This window comes from Saccopteryx leptura, chromosome 3 (assembly GCF_036850995.1).
Source record: "Saccopteryx leptura isolate mSacLep1 chromosome 3, mSacLep1_pri_phased_curated, whole genome shotgun sequence".
Classification (NCBI taxonomy): Eukaryota; Metazoa; Chordata; class Mammalia; order Chiroptera; family Emballonuridae; genus Saccopteryx; species Saccopteryx leptura.
In genome coordinates this window covers 342,795,855-342,820,400 of record NC_089505.1, presented here as the reverse complement: position 1 = coordinate 342,820,400, position 24,546 = coordinate 342,795,855, and the positions used below count along the sequence as shown (strand labels likewise).

Sequence of the window (24,546 nt, the reverse complement as noted above, 5' to 3'; positions counted from 1 at the left end):
CTACAGTGGTGGGACTAGAGAACAGAAAGATAGTGATTATTATATAGTGTTATAATAAAGAATTTATCTAGTTCCATAGCCTGGAGTCTCCAGTTCATGTTAATATGATAAATTATGTTAATTAGACACATATAAAGGACAACCTTTCGCTTTACTGGTTTGATACCATGTTATTACAACTATTAATGATGTTTTGAACCTATTTTCATTATATATAGGGCTTCTCTTGTATTTTAAAGAAAAAAAGTATGCCAAACTTCTCCAACAATCTGGAATTTTATTCCATCCATATACATGCATAGTAACAACATTTGTTGAGAAATTATTTCTATCAGAAGTAGAACATTATCTTTGTGATCACCAGGTGCAGTATTGCTACTCTTACATTTAAATAGATCTTATATATGAATTAAATTCATACTTGCAGCATTGAGTTCAGGGTTTCAATTCAGACTGTGCCTTTCAAAAGATAAAACTGATTAATACTACCTCATTTACTTACAATACTGCTTCCAGTAATTTTGTTCATTCTTTATAAAGTATTGCATTTAACAGCAAAGGTTTAAAAATTGAGACAGAGCTGCATCAGCGAAAGAAAATACAAGTACTATACAAGAAAAAAATTGCCATCTTCATTTAACATACATTTTTAAGATTAAGAAAATGGACAGAAACATACGGCTACATACAAATGCAAAGCCTAGTGACTAAGAGAAGGTATCTGCTAAAATATAAAGTGCAAACGGAGCCTGATTATCCAAGAATTGAAATCTTAAGGCGAACTTATAGCATGTGTATTTAGAACATCTTTGCAAGTTATATTTTAGCATATACGTATATCTGTAACAGCATATAAGAAGAAATCAAGATACACAAGTGCTTTTGAAGCTATTTCTAAAATGCTTTTCTGTAGTTTGTGACTATTTTCTTTAAAAGCTACTATACAGTGCAAACCATATGTGCTACACGATAACTATACAATAACATTACAAATGACTTTAATATAAAGTTTTTAAATAAAAAATAACATAACCACAGCTATGAATACTGCTGGTAAAATAAATTAATTCTTTTTTTTTTCTTTTTTTGAAAATGGCACCAATAATACACTTTACTAATGGACTGGAATGAAATTACACCTTAAGTCTTCAACTCAGCCATAATGGATTATCTCCTGACTGGACCGATGTAATTCAAACAGCTTTTGTTTTTGTTGTTTTGTTTGCTTTCTCTGGACTGGGTAGAACAACATACTAAACACTGGTACCAAAGGTGACTGACGTTTATTTAGTTACTTATTTCATTTGACGTGTTCTGCTGCATGTGACGAGCAATAAAACTTCTTGTGAGTTATAAAGTTTGAGAGGTTGTTGAACTGGATGTCACACAGCCGGCAATATTTCCCACTAGTTGGAGCCTGGGTGGAGCCATTCACACCTTTTGTTATACTAGACAACTGTTCCTCTGTGGAGGGAATTCCCGGGGATACGTTCTCATTTGTGGCTAACGGGTTCTCAGAGATCCAAGAGGGAGATTTGTGGCCATCTTCATGCTGAGGATTCTGGGAAATGTTCTCTTGCTGGGGATTGGTGGCAGGTCTCTCATCTTGCTTCAGTCCACCGTTCACTATTACCATGCCTCTATTTTTGGGCAACAAAGGCAGGGGGTCCTTCTTCGGCACAGCACACCCATTTGAGGAAGCCTGACCTTTAGGAGATTCAGTTTCCACATTTGTGCTTTGCTCCATGTCAGCATTATGAATGACAAGAGAACCGGAAATATAATCAGTTGGCTTTATTCCATAATATGGAGAAAGCTGGTCAGCTCCTTTTGCTTTCTTTATTGCTCCAGGGTAAAGGCATTGTGGGAGAAACAAATGTTTGTTTTCTTCTTTTGTAGCAATAAGCTGAGCGGCTTCACTGAAGACTTTCAGGCCTTGCAGGGTGGCTAAGTGTGATGAAAATAAGTTTCCATTGGGGGAAGGTTGCTTCAGATTCCCATTTTTCTCACATTTTATTATGCTTCTTTCATAGCTGACATCTGGACTGTTTCGTTCACTGTCTGGATTTGGAAACACTTTGCTTTCAAGTTGGCCCAGGTCATTACGCTGATGGGCAGTAACCGGGCAGAAATTCTGCTTGTGGGCCAGGTAGTTTTCTACCTTATTGAAACTGATCTTGCACACAGTGCACTCGTGGTAGTCCAGCAGCCTTTTGGGAGACGTGGTGGTCCGCTCAGTCTGGGATAAACACTTTTTGCTGAGATCTATGGGCACGTCCATCTCTAGGCAGGAAACACTGGAATGAGTAGTGTCACATTTGGAAACCGGGACACACTTGTTGATCGTCAGAGAAGTTTCCAAGTGCTTTGAGACAATTCCTGGAAAGATATCACATCTTGGGTGGTAGCAGTCTCCTAGTCCTTCAGTGGGCTCCTGAGTGGAGGTACAGGGACTGCTGAGGTTGGCTACATCAAGAAATCGCTGTTGTGCCAGTGGAGGTCTTTGTTCTTGTTCCGGTAGGCACATCTCATACATCTTCCTTCGCTTGCGTGTGCGCATGGTTCTCTGCATGGCAGGCACTTTGTTGGAAGCAGACCTCTTGAGTGGCGGGTCATGGCGTGTAGCACAATAGTACTGTTTGTGGACCATGTATGTTTCATGCCGGCTGAAGGTAATGTTGCAAGCTTCACAGGTAGTCTTATTTGGGTCACTTTCCCCATCCACTAGGGGGACACTGGGATTTTTCACATCAACAGGTTTTCCATTAATTTTATCATCATTGCTACTGGAGGTGGAGAGCTTCTTAGCTTGAGTCGAAAAGTCTTTGTCGTGGCTCTTCCCATTTGGCCCAATTAAATCTAAAACAGTGGAAGAATTGATGCAGGATGTTGGAAGAAGTGGATTCTCAGGATCAGCAGAATGACCAGCTGGGTTGAGAAGGTTTACAGAGGTTTGGCCAGTGTTGGGACTCACAGCCTCAGACATCTTTTCTGAAACTCCAGGGAACTCTGGGGATTTGGCCATCTGCTGCCATCGGCTGCTGCAGTAATGTTTTTTGTGCACTAGATAATTATCCAAATTATTGAATGTTATGTTACACTCAAAACAAGTAGCCCCCTTGGGCATCAAGGGGCTGTAAATTACAGGAGGGTAGCTACTGCTTCCGTGCCTCAGTCGCCGGTGTACCAGCTCAGACATCTTGGCTAAGATCTCTGAAGCTTGAGGGACCATAGTGATATCTTGCGGAAAAGCAAACTGAGAGAGAAAAGGACCCACAGGGAAAGAAGGGCCGATATTAGGCTGGACTGGAGACGAGGCAAGTCTTGGACTAGAGGGCTCAGACTTTATTTTCGTGTAAGAAAAGCTTTGTTTATTTGTTGTGGGCTGTATCTCTGGTCTCTGGTTAGTGAGAAAGAGCTGAGTCTTTTTCTCACACTTGTCCAGCTCTGTGTCAGAGCTCGCATCTTTAGTCTGCATGGCCTTTTGGCTCTGGGGGAGTTCACTTCTGGTCAACAAGTCTGTGGCTGGCTGTAAGTTGTCTTCAGTTCCACTTGGAGAGTGTTCCATGTCACCTTCTCTGGGAAGTTTGCCTCCAGGGACATGGAGTTCCTGGTGCTGCAATAACTCCCTCTGAGTCTGGAAGCCAAAGTGGCAGTGATTGCATCGGAAGGCAGCTTGAGTGAGATGGGAGAACAGGTGTTGGTGAAAGTTGATCACAGAATCAGCATTGTAGCTACAGACAGTGCATTTTAGACTAGCACCAGCGGGGAGGAATTCTTCCATTTTCACTCCTGGAGAGACATACAAAATAAGAATACTGAGAACTTGATGTGTTGGTTTTGTAACAATATGAACCTTTACTAAGGACATACTGTCTTCAATACAACCACAATGAATGGAAATCTTTCACAATCTTCTTTGTGATATTAATTTTTTTTCTTGTGACATCTTTCACTATGTGTGATAATAGTAATAGCACTTTATAGTTTCCAAATCACTTTCATATGTATTATTAAATCACTATCTCCATTCTACAGGTCAGGAACAAACATAAAGATGTTAAGGTAATTGATTATGATAATAAAGCTATTCAATAATGGAACCATTAATGAACCTCAGATTTCATAATTTCTAATCCAATAACTTCTTATTACAATACTATGTTCCACACGGGAAAGAAGTAGGCATTCATTAGAATTGATATTGATAACCTATGTGCAAATCAAGTAACTCAGTGCACTAGATTAGGTTTTTATTCGAAAGAATCCAAATAGAAACCATTTTGTAAAGTAATTAATGACCTAATTTATCTTTGGTACAAATCTAGAATTTTACTCATTGGTTTTGCTGAACATGGTTTATCTCTATCCAGAGCTGATATTTAACTGGTAGACACCAGTATACCAATATAGTCAGTTCAGGCTAACATCCATGCTGTTTGATCACCGCAGACTGTTTCTAGTTATTAATCATTTTGAATATTACCAATGACTGGTGGTTATACCTCACTGTGATAAAGTGATTTCTAAGAAAAGTATTTTGGTCATTCAGATAATGTAGTATAAATTTCTTATATATATTTGGTATTTGCCCTGGCTCACTGATCCTAAAATCCTTGGAATTTTGGTTAATAAAAGTAATAAAGGTGTCTTTTGTTATGTTAATGAGGTGACCTTTGGAAAGCCCTTAAATAACCTGAGGATGGGAGGCTTATTGCCCAGAACAGGATCCTTGTGATTAAAGGGTTGAAACTTTCAAAGTTTTCTCCCACCTCCACCCTCCTGGGAGAGGGTAGAGGGGCTGGAGAATAAATTCAATGGCCAATGGCCAGTGATTTAATCAGTCATGACTATGTAATGAAACCTGAACTGGGGTAGGGCAGTCTTGAGTTCTTAACCTGTTGGATCTGACTCTATCTTTTGGTACACCGTGTCAGAATTGAGTTAAATTGCTGGACACCCAGTTGATACCCAGATAATTGCTTGATGATGGAGGTGGGGATGCCTTTTCCCCAATGACTTGGAATTGGGGTCTAGACATGTTTAGTCAGAAACGTCTAGTTCCCACTTGTTGGTTTATGGTTAAATCAGGCTTAGTTTATCCTCTCTGCACTCTAGACTAAAATGATAATTGCCTTTTATATTTATAAGCTGAAACACAGCAGAGAAAACCCAGTCCAACAGTGAGAAAAAGAAACTTCTTATTCCTGTCTCTTTTTCCCCTCAGCTAATCCAATGCTCATTTTCCTATCTAGCTGAAAAGATCTATCTCTACTTTTGTTCTGTATATGACTTTACTCACCACCTGAAGACAACCAACATGTTTCTGCTTCCCCTGCTTTACCACCTACATAAAGAAGGCTCATAGGGAAGAAAATGAGTAGAAAGGAAATGGTCTATTTCTATATGTTCAAAGACGAAGCTTGTACTGTACTAGAACCTTGGAGATTGACGCTATTTTTTTAAAAAACTCAGCACCAATTTTAGTATTTTACTTATTCAACCCAAGCAAAAGCAGTGAAGAAAGTCACCCAGAAATAGCCTACAAGTTCTGTATTACAGATTCTGAAGAACTGTGATTCCCAAACCTTGATTTGTTTTATCCAAGAATGCTCCTAAAATATCTAAAATTAATATAATTCTGTCTATTTAATTAGCTTCAATTTAACAAAAACAGGGGAACTGGATACTAAGTTATGATACTAATAACAATTGGGCGTGCAATTCCAAAATCAATGAGATTGGTTACCACCTTGATGTTAAGAGCAGGCTTGAAAAAGGCTCGCTTGTTTTTCTGCCTAATTTTCCTTAAGAAATTTCAAAACATAGGACTAAAAGTGATTTTATGTCATAAAAATCAACTAAGCTGTTATGATACACACTCTGGAAGTCAAGAGCATTTTATAGATCCATATTTAAAAGTTAATTTCTCTCAAGTGTGATTTTAATTGGATCCATCAAAATAACAGCTTCATTCCAATTCAACAAACACTTATTTTTATGTACCTACTCTATTTTTCCTGCCATGTGGGAAACAGTATGGTCAGTTTGCAAAGATCACTTGACACTTAAATCAATGAATATTAATGGCAATATACAAAGGGTATTGAGACTTTCTAAAATGATGCTGTTTTACTTCAGCTGAAAAAAAAAAAGTAGAATTGATTGGCCTACAGTCTGAGGATAGTAGTTGTTAGGAAAAAATTCAGAACCAAATCCTTTGAGTAGAATATAAGTGACATAGCCATCTGGTGCAGCAAGTTAGGTTTTGATTTTATTTACCGATATAATTAGATATAGATGTATGTATGTATGTATGTATGTATGCATGTATGTAGAGAAAGAATGGAGTCTCCTGGAACAAAAGAGGAAACACGGGAGGCACTCACCACTGTGTGAATTAAGGTGCATTTCTAGAGCTCGGGCATTTGAGAAACTCTTGGTGCACTGTGGGAAGGGACACAGGCTGGAGATCTGGGGAGCACTGTCTTCATTTTCTTCTGACACTGGAGCAGTTTCCCTTTGCCTCCCACTGCAGTAGTACATCAAATGGGCTTGCAGATTCCGCTCACTCCGATACCAGATGCCACAGGACTTGCAAGGGAATATATCCTCTGTAGACAAAAGCACAGGGACATATTAGCTGCTGCCCATTTTGGGGTAAAGCAGCATTTGGTCAATTTGTCTTAGAGACTGTTCCCAGGTTCTGAATTAGCAATTGGACAAGGAGTGATGAGTGTAGTTGTGAATGTTGTTCCACAGAGGAGGACAAGGAAATGTTACACTCAATACAATTTACCTTTCCACAGACTCTTTAGAAAGTGGTACAATAGGAGACACCAATATTTAATAAAGACATAAGATATTATTTTGAAATTGTTTAAATTGTATTTATGGTTTAGAAATATTTGCATGTATAAATAGCAATGTGAATTGTTTCTCTGATTAAAAGGTAAGAATCTAATGGCTGAACTAAAGTTAGCCCTGATGTCAACCCCTGAGATCATCTTTTCATTTAATAAATTGATTAGAGTGCCTACTATGTGCCAGACTCTGTGTTGGGTTGGGTGTAAAAATGAAAGATCACACAGCTGTCACTAAGAGATTTAAGGTCTCCTGGGGTTGCTGAACAAATGGTCAGATAATTAAATTAGCACGTGATGACTATTATGATGGAGACATTGGAGGGATGCATCAGGCACTGAAACAGACTCTGGACTGGTGAGAGAACTCACCTGGGGGAGGGAGAAGGAGGAGGTCAGACAAGGATTCAGAGGGAAGATGAGGACATGTCTTATGAGTTGTAAAGAACAAAGTCAGGTGAAGAAGAGAATTGGGTCTTCCTGACCCAGGGAACAACCCAGGGAAAGCCATGGTGGCCTGAGAGAGCATCTGAGTGAAGGCTGGGAGGCTGTACTACTCAGAAAAAGGACATGATGGGAACCGGGACAGATGAGGCTGTAGAAGCCAGGGATAGACTATCAAAGACCCTGTCAGCTCTCTTAAGTTTAGATTTTTATCTCAGCGGCTATAGAGAACTACTCAACCATTTTAAGCAAAAGACTGACAGAATTGGATATTTTAGAACCCTGAGTCGAGTTTTCTTTGTGTTTTTCTGAAGCTGGAAATGGGGAGAGACAGTCAGACAGACTCCCGCATGCGCCCGACCGGGATCCACCCGGCACGCCCACCAGGGGCAACGCTCTGCCCACCAGGGGGCGATGCTCTGCCCCTTCGGGGCGTCGCTCTGCCGTGACCAGAGCCACTCCAGTGCCTGGGGCAGAGGCCAAGGAGCCATCCCCAGTGCCAGGGCCATCTTTGCTCCAATGGAGCCTTGGCTGCGGGAGGGGAAGAGAGAGACAGAGAGGAACGAGGGGGGGGGTGTGGAGAAGCAAATGGGTGCCTCCCCTATGTGCCCTGGCCGGGAATCGAACCCGGGTCCCCCGTACGCCAGGCCGACGCTCTACGGCTGAGCCAACCGGCCAGGGCCTTAGAACCCTGAGTCGAGTTTTGAAGGTAGTGGATTTGGAAGGAAGACATATGACTGGTCACAGGTAACTGCAGTAATCTAAGTGAAAAATAACAGTTTGTGTTGTAGCTCAAGTCATGTAATATTTATTAAGTCCTGCTGTGATATGTATTTTCATGCATTTACTCATGGAAAATTTCCCCGTGTGTGTGTATTTTCCTTTCATGCATTTATAGGTGAGGAAACTGAGGTTGAGTAACTTGCTCATGACCACATAAGTGGGTGAGCTGGGATTGGAACTTAGTGTAAACACCTCCAGATGCCTCAGTGCAAGGGGACAGAGAAGAAGAAAAGCTATATTTAGGAAGTAGAGTTGACTGGAAGTGATTACCACTGCTTTGCAATTAGATGTTAGGGCAGAGGGCAAGGTTTCTCCTCTGTTCCTAAGCTTCTTGTTAGCAGTTCTATTTCTTTCATTTTTACAGGGAACAGATAATGGAGAGACGATGAGTTAAAGCTAGAGCACATATTGGGTGACAACAACTGACATTGTGTTGAGCAAACCTGGCACTTTTGTAGTGAAAGCTGGATCATAAGAGTTATTGTGTTATCAGAGGCATGCCCGATAACTCTATAAATTGGAATTAATCCAGGCACACTGGGATATGTGGTCACATGATACATATAAGATTTTAAATTCCTGTAAAAAATACAGAAGACTATAGGAAAGATAGAAACAGCTGATTTGGGATTTGTATATTGTATCGTTGGTCAAACCCATGATAATGAAGAAGATGATGTTGAAGAGGTAAGGAGAAAACTAAGGATCTAATTCTAGTGAATGAGAAGTAAGGATAGGCCCTGGCCAGTTGGCTCAGTGGTAGAGCGTCAGCCCAGCATGTGGATGTCCCAGGTTTAATTCCCAGTCAGGGCACACAGGAGAAGCACCCATCTGCTTCTTTACTCCTTCCCCTCTTGCTTCTCTGTCTCTTTCTCTCTCTCTTCCCCTCCTACAGCCAAGGCTCAATTGGAGCAAATTGGCCCAGGCACTGAAGATGACTCCATGGCCTTCGCCTCAGGCACTAAGAAGAGCTTGGTTACCGAGCAACAGAGCAATGCCCCAGATGAACAGAGCACTGCCCCCTAGTGGGCTTGTTGGGTGGATCCCAATGGGGCACATGCAGGAGTCTGTGTCTGCTTCCTCTCACAAAAAAAAAAAAAAAAAAGGACAGTAAGGGCAACATAGAATTTCAAATAAAAATTATAAACAAAAATGATATGTGACCCCTGTCTATTATTTAGGCCCTCCCACCAAGTTAGTTACATTTACACCATTCAGAGCCACATTGTTTAATAATATGTCCATTGAAGTAGGATGAGTTTAACTAATTAGCTAATTTCAGAATGAGAAGGAAGGTTGTATGCATCTATGCTGATTTATTTGGGATTAATAGTTAACTTGTTACAGAAAGCAAACAAAGTTTCCTCTCAAATATCATCAGAACTAACATCATACATAGGAGTCTCACAATAATATAGGTACCCCTAAAGAGTCTGGCAACAAACCTTTTTTGCCTCAAATTCAAGCTGGGCCTCTGTTATTTCATGTTTCTCACTATCTGAATCAAAGTAAAGGTCCATCAAAGAAAATAACTATATTTACATGAAGGGAACCCAAAAATAGTAGCTTGGGTTGGGTCCACTGGATCCCCTGGTTGGAGGCAGACTAATTTCAGATAAACCTGAGAATTTCGTTATTCTAAAGGATGCTGTTACAGCAAGAACAAAATTATTGTTGAATACATACACATATGTAAGTAGATATAAATATACATTAATATCAAGACAACTTAACAGTCTCTAGGTTTCTCTTCTGCATCATTCAGTCTCAGGGACTTTCAAGGACATTTTTGACTAAATGTAATATTTCACTTACCCACTAGCTTTAGAATCTATTCTCCTCTTAAGATGTGACTGCTACTCATGTTTTCTCACAGAACTAGATAAAAGCAGAGCTGAGTGTATAACTCAGATCTTCAGACTCCTAGACCACTGATTTTCTGTCATATAAAGTGTCATTCTGTATGTTCAAGGAATTGCAACCTAAGTTCAATAGTTATTTTAACAAAATATAAAAGAATATTTGCCAGGGCATATTTAAAAATTCTCCATATAAAATATTCTATGCTTATATGTATTTTTCCTCCTATTCTTATCTTTATATTTTGTATGAGCTGATGTCATAATTTGTATAGGCTAAACTTCCTCTTCATTCGTATATCTAATGAAAATTGGATTTGCATTCTTTTTCTTTAGGTTTTTAAACTTTATTGTCCTTAAAGAATATCAAAATCATTCTATAATAAGAGCATCAAGAAAAGCTGTTGGGCTTCTTATAGCTAAGTAGCTTTGAATGTTGTTTAGGTGGTTTAGAATGTCATCTTTTAGTGTGTGACATTCAGGAATCCAACCTGAAATGAATAAATTTAAGTTTTGGGTTTTTTTTACCCACATGAGAGGCAAACATACACACACATACACACAGAGTTAGAGAGAAGATAAACTGAAATCACAACACTAGAAAAAAGTCTGTCCCTCGTTGCCTGTCAGTAGACATTCTTTTTTTCTCTCCCATAAATACCCATCATCACTACAAAGCTATTGTACTGGGCTATTGCACTCAGCACTTACTATTGACAATAGCTGTGGGCAAAATAGAAGCCATGGCAGCTTGCTGAGGAAGCAGCTGAATTGAGTCCAGCAGGCGCGCAGGGTACATCCCTTCTGTAAGAGTCATCTGACTAGCAGCTTGTAGCCTTGAGTCAAAATCCACCACAAAGGCAATTAGCTCTTCCCCCTCAGAGATGGCCTTCGTAGTTGTGCACCAAAGCTGACCCCCTATTAGGAAGAGAAAAAAAAGAGAAAGAGTTGACATAGAATGCTGGACCCTGCTGCACATTAGATTGATGTCAGTAGCACCTTCTCATGTTTTTCACATCAGTCTCTCCTAGGGTGGAGTGTTTGATCAAGACAACAGCTGTACTACCCTTTCCTCCAAAGTGGAAAATTGTCCTCTTTGCATCTAATGAACTGTTCAGTAGCCAACAGTAAGAGAAGACTAAGAACCAAGTACAGACCTAATCTAGAGGGTTTTGTCAATCCATGGCCTTCTGGGCTTGCCTTACTCCTTACCTAACCTGTTAATGGTCTCGTGCCTAAGAACAAGCACGGCAGGGATCCAACAGCAGAAAGTCTCTTCAGGTGAGCCTTTGAAGTTAGTCATTCTGGACCTCGTGGAAGTAAGACGTTCTTTGCCTCTCCACCTCCCTCTTTTCCTCCCTCACACTTTATCATATCAATACCAGATGCCCAAAACTACAAAGCAAGTAAACAAAAGCTCCTAAACATCTACAGGGTTAAATATTAGTTAGTTTTGCGCTCTATTATGTCTGCTAACATTTTTTTTTTTTTTTTTGGCTGAGTGATCTTTACTTATATAATGTTCCTTATAATGTGGCTTCTTTATCTCCCTTTACCCTGATTGAACTTCCTGAAAAGAAGATATGCCAAAGATCTTTTTCAAAAAGGCTTATTTAAATAAAGATTTGTTTAAATGAAAAGAACTCTTTCTTCAAACACTCTGGCGCTGCGCTTCAAATGATCACGTGTGGTGCATTAAAAAGAAAATTAACTATGCAAGTACATCTTCTAATGTATTGGAATGCGATAGTGAATGCTCATTTATTTAACATGTTTAGACAGGCAAAGCACTTATATTTTGTTATCTACACTCTCAGGCCTAGATATGTATCCTATACAGTTATGGCTGAAATAACGTGGCATACTTGATATGTTATAAAAGCTTTTTTCCCCCCTCTCATTGTGTATATATTGCAAGACTGTATATTGTACTCATTAAGCAAACAAAAATTGTACCCATTCTGATAAGTAACATTGCTCTGTTTATCTTTCAGCAGTATGGTCTTTTCAACTGCACTTCATTTTTCCCACCCTCAAAGAGATTGTAGTTTTTAAACGATTTGTGGTAAAAAATCTGGTGGAGAAGATAACACCACCACATGATTTGGCAGAGTTGCATAGAAGGGTGAGGACATTGTTTTAGAAGAAACTCGGACAATTAACTAAATCAGCTGATTAAATTTTAAAGGTAAACGAACAAAATGCCGCCCATGACAATAGACGTGTGCGAGAAAATAAAGCTAAGATTACAGACTTCAAATGAGTATGCAAGTTGCAAAGTGAGACACAGATATACTAAAAGACTAGAAAATAACATTTTTTTTCCACTTTGACTCTAACGTATCTGAAAGCATACAAGTTTAACCAAAGCTGGAAAACAGATGCACTTTGGTGCTGATTTATTTATTTACAAATAGAGAAGCTAAATTGCATCATTGTGGAATCAATGGGCATTTAATGTGCTAAGTGGTGGTATTGCTGCTGGTGACACTTCCCCCTGGATGTCTTCTGCCATCGGCTGCTGTGCCTTCTCTGATGTACATACAGATCCAAACTATTTACAGCTGCAGACAAAGGTCGTCACTTATACCTCGTCTCCCCCCGGGGAACACAGTGCATGAACTGAGCCTGTGGAACAGGCCGCGGAGGGTGGAGCAAGGCAGTCCCTTTATTTCAGGGCTTGGTCTTTTGGAGTCATCGGATTTATGTGATGAATGGAATGACTGACATTATCAGTAATAATGTGTCATTATTAATAAATTTACATCATTGGTAAATCCATCTATAGTGATTCTTCACAAAAGAAAAGTTGTGAACTCAGTTACCCGGGAGAAATCGCAACTTTAGAGAAAGTACTACCCACAGCTAATCTTTTCTTTATCACAGCAGTGAGCTATGTCGAAGGACGAGTCAATCCTTGAGCTCAAACATGGAACCAAACAGCTCCAATAAATAAATAAAATAGTCTTTATAAATATTAAGTGCAGAGGAAAGTAAACACACACACATAAAAAATGATTTTTCTGTGTTATTAAACAGCCTGGCAGTTGTAATGCATACCTGTGGTTTCAGACACACTCAGTAATGTTTCACACTGTATGATCTTTATCACTTTATCTCCTTTTATGGTTCAGTCAGAGCATATCTTTTTAAAGGTTGAATTAGAATGAAAATGTACCGTGTAGACTTGATGAGGAAGTCAGTTGTCTTAAGTTTGGATCTTACAGATCATTCATTCATCCATCAGCTATTCATGAAACTCTGCTCTGTGGCAGCTGGGTGATACAACTTCATGTGCAGCAATACAATTAGAAGCAGCACACAAATAAACATAAATCACAATACCACGTGGCACATGTCAGGTGTCGCCACCCCTTAATCCTAAAGAAAGTGTGAGAGGAGCAAATGACTGACACTTCTTGGGGGGAGTCAGGTAGGCCATCCAAGGTGTCTTTTTGATTGGTTCATGAAGAATAGAGCACAACAGCAGAAGTACGTGTACGGGTACACCATTACCGACCGAAGTAGGAGCATGCATGCAGTGCAGGACTATGGAAAGGCCTGACTGGTCCCGACAATGGCTCAGAGGCCAGCAAGCCTGGAGCCTGGCGTCTGAGGGAGGAAAGGTGGTTATGAGCAGTGGTGTACTCAAGCCCTCCTGTTCTGGACCACACCGCAGAATGTTGAATTGTCAGGAATTCTGAGTGCTGGTTGATGTCACATTGGTAAACTGAAACTGGCCATGGTGAGAGTTGTAGCGATTTCTATTGGAATTGGCAAACTTTACAGGTCAAGGCTTCCTTCCAGAAAAAGTGCACAGAGCAAGATGACACAGCTTTGCATGTAAGGTAAAAACTGTGTGTTTGGTTCATGGTGGGAGAGATGGTATATTTTGGAGTGAATGAATGACCAGATTCTTGACATGGATTAGCTCCCTCCCCCAGAATAAAGATCTCAGGACAGGGAGAGTGAATGGAAGGTAGGAAGTGTTACCATGGGAACCGTTAGAGGCTGTTGTACTAGTTCAGCTGTGGGAAGTGTAAATTGTGAGGGAGAAAAGGGAAAAGGGCCACTCCAAGAGCAGGGCCCAGAGAAGACTGGGGTGATTTCGTGAGATGAGGACAAAAAAAGCTGCTGGAAATGACACAAAGGTTTCCGGTTTGGGAACCCAGAGGGGTGATGCCATTCATGAGGCAGTAAAGCTGGTACGTTAACAAGTGGTGCTAAGACAACAAGGAGAGAACTGGTGCCAGTTAGGAGCACTTTGGCCAGACAAGGCTTGGTGGTTTATGTACTTCATCTGTTTGATTCTGTCAATCACTCAGTGAAGTAGGTGTTATTGTCCTCATTTCAGAGTTGAGAAAACTGAAACTTGCAGAGAGGTTCATTAACTTGCCTAAAGCCACACATGTGGTCAGTGGCAGAATCACGACTTAGGCTTTTGTGTGTCCAGCTCAAAAGCCCAAGTATGCAGGTGCATGTGTGTTGTACACATGTATGTATATGTCTATGCATGAAAATACTAGATTCTGCATTGAAAATGTCACACCTGAGGTATGGGAGAGACTTCTGGGTGACTGTATCTAGGAGGCAGTTGGAATTCAGAGGAGATATAAGGCAGGAGAAAAAGAATGTTTCGGAAGTCATCGGCACATTCTAAACGACCGGTGTTCTTTACCTTACTGTGGTAACCCAGGGAGGGCGCAGTGTGAAAAGAGAAGGGTGGAAGACTGAAACTTGGGGAACATCAACATTTAAGGTGTGAGCAGAGGATAGGGAGTCATTTAAAGACAAAGAGGACATATATTTGGAAAAGTTAGAGGGGAGCCAAGAGAATGGCACCACAAACATTATGGGTTGGCTTTTTGAAACTGGCTCAGTTTTTTAGATGGTGAATGTAGTATATATGACTTGCTGCAGTTATTTATAATGAGAGATATCCCAAGTATTGTCAGTTTCAACTGCTGATTAAAATAGAATATGCTAAGTGTGATTGCTAGTGAAATATATACTCCTATCTGGAGGGAGCCTGGACAATGGAATCAGACTGCCGAGGTGCAGATCTTGGCTCTGCCACTTATAGGTGACTTTGAACTTGTCACCCAAGCATTCTGCTTCTCAGTTTCCTCACCCTTGAGTATGGGGACGATGATAATAGTACAGAACTTACAGTGTTATTATGAGGATTAAATAAACTAATATATGGGGTGGGGCAAAAGTAAGCTTTTAGTTGTGAGTATGTGAAACACAGAGTTTATTCTTGTATCATTATTTATTAATTCTTGTATTATTTTCCATACAAGCAACTATAAACCTATTTTTCCCTACCCTGTATGTGAAAGTTTAGGAACAGCATCTGACAAATGGTGCTATATAATTGTTAACCACTAGCGTTCTGGTTTGGTCTGATTGGGGCTATTATTCTCATTTTGCACCGCTCTGCTATATCCAAGAAATCAAACCAGAAAGGAAAGACAAACCTATGAATTCAATGAGCAAATGTACCTATGTTATACTGATAAGAGCTAACCCATTTCAGGAAATAAAAAAGTTAAGGGTCCCTCCCTTTGTGAATCACATACTACATCTTGACTAGTTAGGAATAGTTTCTAGCAATCAATGTGGGGCTGAGGAGGCAGGAGAACCAGTCTCTCTCCCTACTGCTTTTAGAGCTAGGGTAACTATGGCCAGCTAATTTACAACAGAACGGAAGGCTGTGGTATTCATCTTCATTAAGAAGTAATCCGAGTGCATGAAAATGCTGAAGCATGTTGATGTTTGGCTCTTTTGGTATCTTCACTGATTGACCTCATGCTAATGGAAATAAATCACAAGGTATTATGCTTGGCTTTAAAATGAGAGCACCACCATCAAACAAAACAAAATAAAACAAAACAAAACCCAGGACATTACAAGTATTGGCAAGGATGTGAAAAAACTGGAACCCTGGGCACAGGTGATGAGTGTAAAATGGTTCAACCACGGTGGAAAACAGTACGGCATTTCCTCAAAAAATTATAAATAGAATGACCGTGCCATCTGAATTGAAAGCAGGGTCTGGGAGATATTTGCACGCCCATGTTCAGAGTAGCAGTATTAAAATAGCTAGCACATGCAAGCAACCCAAGTGTCCGTGGACAGAAGAACAAATAAGCAAAATGCGGTGTACACATACAATGGATGTTATTCAGCCTTCAATAGGAGGGAAAGTCTGACAATGCTACAAAATAGATGAGCCATGAGGACGTTATACTAAGTGAAATAAGCCAGTCACAAAACACAAATACTGTATTAGTCCCCTTATACCTAGAGTATTCAAAATCAAAGAGACAGAAAGTAAGGTTTTTGGTAGTCAGTGGCTGGGGGCAGGTGGAAAGGAATAGCATTGCTTCATGGGTAAAGCATTTCAGTTTTGCAAGATGAAAATAATTCTGGAGAGCAGAGTGGTAATGTTTGTGCAACAGTGGCAATGTACTTAATGTCAGTGAACTGTACACTTAAAAATGGTTTAAAAAGTAAATTTTATGTTGTATATATTTTGGGAAAAAATGAGAGTACCATTTATTCACTAAAAAAAATCCACCATGGCCCTGGCCGGTTGGCTCAGTGGTAGAGCGTCGGCCTGGCGTGCAGGAGTCCTGGGTTCGATTCCCGGCCAGGGCACACAGGAGAAGTGCTCATCTGCTTCTCCACCCCTCCCCCTCTCCTTCCTCTCTGTCTCTCTCTTCCCCTCCCGCAGCCAAGGCTCCACTAGAGCAAAGTTTGCCCGGGTGCTGAGGATGGCTCTGTGGCCTCTGCCTCAGACACTAGAATGGCTCTGATTGCAGCAGAGCGATGCCCCAAGATGGGCAGAGCGATGCCCCAAGATGGGCAGAGCATCACCCCCTGGTGGGCATGCCGGGTGGATCCTGGTCTGGCGCATGCGGGAGTCTGTCTGACTGCCTCCCCGTTTCCAGCTTTGCAAAAATACAAAAAAAAAAAAAATCCACCATGAACCAAGTGTTCAGTCATAGCAGAGGATGGGAATGTAACATTAACAAAGTGTTTTTCATATGAGAAGGTTCAAAACAAAAGCAGAGCAGGGTCTCCTCCCCTCCCAGTTTTCCTAGTGAAGTGACTTTAACTCTCGACTACTTGAAAGTCAGTCCCTAGTGGAAGGAAGTTGCTGCTGAGATGCAGTTCACTTTATTTGGCCACATTAACCATTTTAATTTGAATACATTTTGGATAGCTGTGTAGATCTGAAAATTGTGAGTTCTTGCTTACTCCATTAATTTGGGTTTCTGCCTGTGTTCTGAGTGCCAGTGGACTGATCCTGTCAACTTTCTATGGATATGAAGTTTAATAAATCTAAAGAATGGTTTCTGTAGCTTTCATATGAGTAGTATGCTTACTACCTGGATTTAAACCAAGAGAATTTTCACTGTACTAATCTACACTAATGACAGATCAATATAAACACAAATAGAATTCTGTAAAGGTGTTGGGTGTACATATGGAAATATTATGTGGGTTTCACTGATAAAACTCTTATAACTTCTTTGCATAGCCATTCCAGAGCAAATGATCTTGGTTTAAGGGTCAACATGATAATTATGAAGCACAGCTGATATCCCAAATCACTGAAAATTTATTTAGCCTCTGCAAAGATGAACTAGAAAGCATTTGACTGGTGGGTCAAAAACTTTAGTTCTAGACCTGAATTGATGATTAGTTACTGGTGTAATCTGGAAGACTCACTCTACATCATATAAATAACAGCCCTAGGCTAGATACCCTCTAGATTATTATCATCAAGTTTTAAGCAACTTTTAATGCTTCTAAAAATAATGTGCTAATAATAGTAGTAAGCACACATTTATTAAGTGGTTACCAGGTGCTGTGAGATCATGGGGCTGGAAGTGTAAGTTATTCAAGGTCACATAGCTAGAGGGAAATGGGAGGGAGACAAGGGGACATGGGAGATGGAATTTAAACGAGGCCTTTTGACTCTGAAGTCTGTATAAAAAAATCAGGTCCCACCTCACGAGCCATGTGATGTTCACTAGCGACATTGTACCTTACCTTGATTACTCAGTTTGGGTAATCAGCACAGTAACCTCTCTGAATCAGAAACAAAATGATTCACTTTCTGAAACAGTGTCAAGATTACACAATGGTGAGACATAGCTTTTAAATGCATTGTTACCATCTGGAGAATAATGTCTATATTTGTGATATTAGCACAACTCCTGGTTATCTTCTAACATGACTAATAAACAATTATAACAGCTAACACTTAGAAAGCACTTATTATGTGTCAGCTACTGTTCTAAACATTTCATACATATTAAGTTCATTTGATAATATTAAATTTGAAGGCAACATTTGCCCAATTCCCTGTTTAAATGGCAAGTTCAGCTGGATACTAAAAGTGCATAAAAAATCTTGACTACTCTTAATCAACACTGATTTCTGGGTCCCACTCCAGGGGAGTGAGGTTTGGGCTTCAGTAGTTTTAGGAGGTCCCTAGAGGGCTTCATGAGTCTAGAGTTAATTATCACTGGCCCAGGGTAAGTGCCTGCAGATGTATAGGGTAGAAAGAGTGAGCCTCTATGAACAAAAGAGTCTCTTGGTAAACCAGTATTTCATAGATGTGTTCAAACAACCCAGAAATGTCCATTTGGAAACTCAGAAAATGGCACTTGAAAATAGCTTGGAATTTCCCCTTTCCCTTAATATTGGAAGAATATGGGAAGGATGAGTGAACAGGTGAAGACAGAAAGAGAAAAGATGTAATGTAGCGTCTTCTTTCAGGTGAATAAGCCAGTGAGGAACTTGGTATGTTTGTGAATCATATTCAGTTTAATAATGTTTAATTCTTTATTATTTGAAGGTTATGTGACTTATTAGAAGTGATCAATAATACCACCACCCCCCAAACTGTAATAAGATCTTATTGTGCAAACCAGAGCAAAAAATGCCATTCCTATTGCATGGGCATGAAGTCTTTATCAAATGGCATCGGGCACTGAAGCAGCTATCTGGTCCCTCCCTGGCTCCTCCAAATGGAGAGGTTATTTCAGGAGCCTCTGTCTGCCGCTTACGCTGGAAACTCGGTCACTCTCCCCACTCTCCACACCCGCATGCCACTCCTGTCACAAATAAAGGACAAACACATTCAAGGTTCCATAGAAAGTAATAACTATGAAGACCTTGATGTTCTTGAAAAACTAAGTACTTGCTGTTCTAAGTAACATTTCTGATCAAAGTTCTTGTACCGACCGATATGTTTCCTAACAGGAAGCTTATAAATTTTTCTCATAATTGCTGTCAAAACCGCAGTGAAGTGTACCGCAAGTTTCAATAATAAAGAAGAAAGTCACAGTTCAAACTCGATTATATTTTGGAAATTCACACTCCTCTTACTAGGAGCTGTGGCCTTAAATATCTCTCCATCCTGCCAAATTTTTCACTTGCACTTTTTATTATTTATGAAATCAGTGTCTGCACAATGTCATGCAGACCTCTGCTGATAAACTCTAATTAAGATTAAGGCAAGCCTTTTGGAAAGGATCCCATCATTAGCAAACATGATAAACACAAAAATACTCCTTACTTGTCAACCAGGAGCAATTCAGTAACCTAACAGTATTATCTGTTGCTAGGTTACAGAGCTGACAAAGCTTCAATTATATTGTTCGACCATACCTATAGAGTTCTGTATGAGCAAAACGTATCCAGTATAAAAGCATTTAACTTCGTCCATGCTATCTGCAATTCACGGCTTCTTACAATGGTAAAAATCAGGTTAATAAATTACATAGCACGCTGAAAAATCTTTCCCATGTGTTATGTCTATACATGTTTCTTTCTAATTTATCTGTGTGATTGATAGACGCTTGGCTTTGTAAAAATAAGGAAATACAAGCAACGTGCAGCTGTAAACCTCGAGCAAAACTACGTCTGGGCTTATCAAGATACGAACCAAAGCTTAGCATAAAAATACACAGCAAATTGAACCAATTAAATCACACTTAGATTTTGTATTACTCTGCCTCTATATGGAGAAGGATAAGGAGCCTTAAGCTCATAGATAGGGATACCAGTTTGAAACTTTATTGTAAGCTAAAAAGAAAACCAAAAACAAAACCTACACTCACTCACGTAGCAATACAAAAGAATTTGCTCACAATCATCATTTATGCTAAAGACTTCTAAAAGTTGACATTAGTAACTTTTACTACATAGGATTAAGTCTTACTTCTCTTTTTAGATTCGGAACTCTAGGGGGAAAATATCAATAAGACAGTCTCCCAAATTCAGACATTTGACAAGGAAAAAGAAATAGCAAAGGAAAAAAAAAACCCCACTTGTGTGAAAGGAGAAAGTCTATGTGAATCAGAGATTCGTGATGATTTTGATCACGGGTGATTTTTTTGTGATTTTCATGAATATTTGGAGAAAAAAATTAAGTGTGTATAAATGAACCAGCATTTTAAAAGAACCCTGACCAAAAAAAAAAAAAAAAAGAAGTTATATACTGTATTACTATGGTATTTTGATTTAGGATGTACAGTGATATTTCTGCATTATCTAAAACTCTATCCCCTTCACATGAGTAATAAAAGAAGATGGTCAGTTGATGATCAGAGTTTAGCTGATAAAGATTACATATTGTTCTATGAAGGAAATCATGATATATCTTAGGCGCACAAGTAAATTAAAGCTACTCTCTGGGTGGGGGTGATAAATGGGCTGTTTAACACACACACACACACACACACACACACACACACACACACACTCATAAGGGCATTGTGTTTTTAGAGGTAGAGGAAGCAAGCCCACTTACTTGCTTGGCCATTACCTTCTTTAATTTGTACTAAATAATTTGAAAATCTAACATGCTGCTCACTTGTGAAATGTAATCTTTTCATAACTGGAAAGCAATTGGTCAGAATAAATTCTCTAAAAGCTAAATAATTGCCCTATTTCAACATCACACGTGCTACGCCCCGATCTCAGGGTTTTGACATTAACACAGTACGTATATCTATATGTAGCCACATTGTCTAATACACATTTTATAATGAATTCAAATCCAATACTGTTGAAATTCTTGACAGTGGAGTAGTGCAAGGAAGAGAACTTATAAATTATGTGTGCCCCTTCTTTGAAAACCGCCGTGGAGGCTTCTTTGTGCATTGGCAAATACAGTAGGAATATGAGGTATTGTGTTGGATCCTCCTGCACAGCACCTGATAAAAGAATAAAGAGCTGTGACATATTCTTAAAACAATAGAGGAATTAAAGGGAAACAATGGGCCAGCTGCTTCATTAATACAATCAAAAGGGAGCCCAGCACAGAGGAGTCCAGATAATTAAGCACTACTCTTTTAGACCTCTTTTCTATAATAAAATTGCTAAAAAAAAATGTATTAACTACTTCATAGTTGTTAGATAGATCTTGCACTTGTTTATTTAGAGTTGATTAATGCCTTTTTTTCTGTATGCAGCAACATGCCAACTCATAGTTTACAATAGTTTTTGAATAAAATGGAGTGAGAATAATTGATAAAGATCTGTACAATACACAGCAATAAATCAAAAGCATTTTGCAAAAGGTCTTTCCTGTTTTTAAATTATCTTTAACATTTTTCATTTGTACTTATAGGCAATGCAGAGCATTTGGGGCATTCAACTTGCCCAGGATGGCGCTCCTGACATCTTTTTATAGAGCATCCTAGCAGTTCTTGAGAGAGGGAGAGAAAAAACATCAGACTTGGCCAGCAACTCAGGAGTGTCCCTTTGGTATTTGGGCCAAAGGAGAGGACAGACTTTTTTTTTAAAAAAAAACCTTTTTTGCCTTTTACAATCAAGACAATTAGACACAGAGCAGAAGTACTTATGAAATGCACTATTTATCCTTCATTAACTTGATTATAGAATTGAAAAAAAAAAACACTTTTTATGCTCTTTCCGTTAAAATACACTTTACAATTTAAGATATTAAGGCTCTCGCTCTTCAACTCGCAGTCAGCAGCCTCTCCTCTGATGTAAATAGGACACTGAATTGCTTAAGAACTGGAAAATTGTGAACCGACTGTTGTGTGCTGAGTGTTGAAGTGAGGATAAAAATTACACACTGGTTTTCTCCCAAACGTTTTTAAGCAAGTTTTATGTCTATCCAACATTGAAATCACAATCTTTACTAAACCATGTGGTCAGTTTGAATAAAGTTTATTTTATTCTGTTGGTTTAAGGCTCTTAATTGAGAATCTGAAATAAAAACAACAGGAGTCAGGGAGAGAAATGAATAGGGATACTTAATCGTATTTCTGAGATTAAGAGAAAACATTCTGCTTTTACACATATGTTACATACATAGATTTCAAATTTGTCAGCTGGATTTATATTTCCAGAGATCATCCTGTATTATGTCAATATTTTAGAGGATACAGGGTATATCATTCTTGCCATGTAACCTGGCTTCTGACTTCAGGAGTTAGTTCCTGGTTAGCCTAGTGTGTTTTCCTTGAGTACCAGGAAATATTGCCCCAATTTTTTAAAAGTATGTTTGCTGCCAAAATGAGCACTGAATGCCAGGAAATAAAAACATATAAATTAACAGTCTGTTGGTACAAATAAAAACAACCATTATAGGAGCTATAAACAACCATTTATAGATTATTTAAATATTTAAATAATCATTATTATGAATGATTATTGAAATATTTCAATAATCATTATTATGAATGATTATTGAAATATTTCTGTTTTGATTAAGCCCCCCAAATTTATTTTATTAGAGTGAAATGGTAAAGTAAATAAACATGAAATATCTGTAGACTTATAATCAGGTGAATCCTTTCAAAGAGACATCTTTGAATTCTCAGGTTTATAAACCATGTCTTTACGGCAATGCGAAAAACTAGCCAATGTTGGTAATACTTCTCTGTAAAAATACTAAATTACAGCACCCTCGAAGCAAGTGTTTTGGAAATAAGCCTAAAAAATCATCTATTAATTATTTGTCATTTCAAACATTACATGCTTGTATTATTTAGCATAAATTCTAAAGATAATATTGGTCTGAGCAGAACTCAGAAACAAAGAAACACGAACACCCTTATTAATTTAGAGGAATTATCTGTGTGAAAGATAAGGAATACTATCATTATCGTATTTTATAGACAAGGACATGAAAGCCAGCCAGGCTAAAACCGGGGCGTTTCCTCAGTTCCCCTCCTATCACGGAAGGCACTTCAGGCTCAAACTCCTAATAGTTCCCCACTAGGCCTTTTGGCATTCTCTCCCCAGAGCTTATTTTTTCCTTTAAGAAAATGGTTCCTATTGAGATAATTTCCTCTTCCTTTTAAGAAGCACACAAAACCCTTTTTCAGAAAAAGTGAACAGTCATTGTGGTCAGTTCCAGATTTCTGCTGAAGTGCAGGTGCAGAAAGTTTGACCCCATGAATAAGATGTTCATAACTGCCTGGAAAACCTGAGATGTGTTGGAAGTCATAGAGCTCAGGTATCCTTCCATGGGTGCATAGACAAATAGATGCGATGGTTTATGGCAGCGGTTCTCAACCTGTGGGTCGCGACCCACAGGTTGAGAACCGCTGGTTTATGGGATTTCGACAGGAAGAGCTCTCTGCTCCTGGAGTCTTTTCAGCACTCCTGGGGGTTGTGCTCTGGTCGAAGGTATGCTCTCTCCTGGCTTTGCGGGAGCTTGCAACAGTGTCGTGAAGTAGCCCATCTGACTGGCCATCATAATTCTGAATGACTAGCCAAGAGGTGACGTTACACCCCAAAGACGATCTGTCAAAATTTCCCCTGCAGCTGATAAACTGATTACAAAGCTGCTGAAGACTCTGCTTGTAAACAAAAGCATTTATCAACTAATAATTTGCAATAAACTGATGTAACTCCCAGCTGAGCCCCTAACTGTAATTGTCTTTACCATCTGCCTATTAAAACACCATTCTTCATCAGCAATCAGGAGCAGAAGGGAGGAAATTCTCCACCAAAATACACAACTTGAAAGCTTATGAATAATCTGAGTGCATTCTGCACTTTCATTATGACTGGTGTGTTGGGTATGCTTAATTTTCATTCTTGCCTAGCCTGGGAATGCTCAGAAATTAGGTGGAGGGGAACGAAAATGAAACATTGTGTCTACTGCTCTGCAGAGGAATAAATTATACAAGTTCATCATAGGAGGCTGTTTTTAATTTCTTTCTTTCCTCCTTCCCCTGGTCCGAGTGATATGCACTGCGGCATCTTGATGAAGGCCCCCCTCGCATCAGGCTATAGAAGTGAACCTCTCTAGTCCTTTCTCAGCTCGTCCATTTCCATTATGCTTCTTTGTTTTGCTTTTTTTTTTCCTTTCCCTTTTAATTTCAAGAGGCTCATTAAACTTCTCCAGGGAGTCCGTGTAAAAGTGCAGACTCCTATGTAGGGGTGCTGCAGGGCTGGCAGGGCCACGTGGACGCACGGGGTGGCAGTGCCAAGGAGCTGGCAGGGCCCTGCGTCTGTCATTCTCTGTCTGCCACCACAGATGGAGGGCTCCATGTTCTAGGGCCCTGAGCACTGAGGTCCTCTGCCCAAAG

General features: G+C 39.5%; 1 protein-coding gene across 2 annotated transcripts in view; it reads right to left on the bottom strand.

The window, feature by feature from the left end:
• Positions 1–277: 277 nt before the first annotated feature.
• ZFPM2 (zinc finger protein, FOG family member 2) overlaps positions 278–24,546 on the bottom strand; it is a 496,687-nt gene continuing 472,418 nt past the window's right edge. For both annotated transcript variants that reach the window (XM_066379346.1, XM_066379347.1), the window contains 3 exons: positions 10,661–10,867; positions 6,390–6,614; positions 278–3,792 (listed from right to left, as the gene is read on the bottom strand). In XM_066379346.1, coding sequence (XP_066235443.1) covers positions 1,301–3,792; positions 6,390–6,614; positions 10,661–10,867 — 2,924 coding nt within the window. In that variant the 3' untranslated portion in view covers positions 278–1,300. The remainder of the gene's footprint in view (positions 3,793–6,389; positions 6,615–10,660; positions 10,868–24,546) is intronic.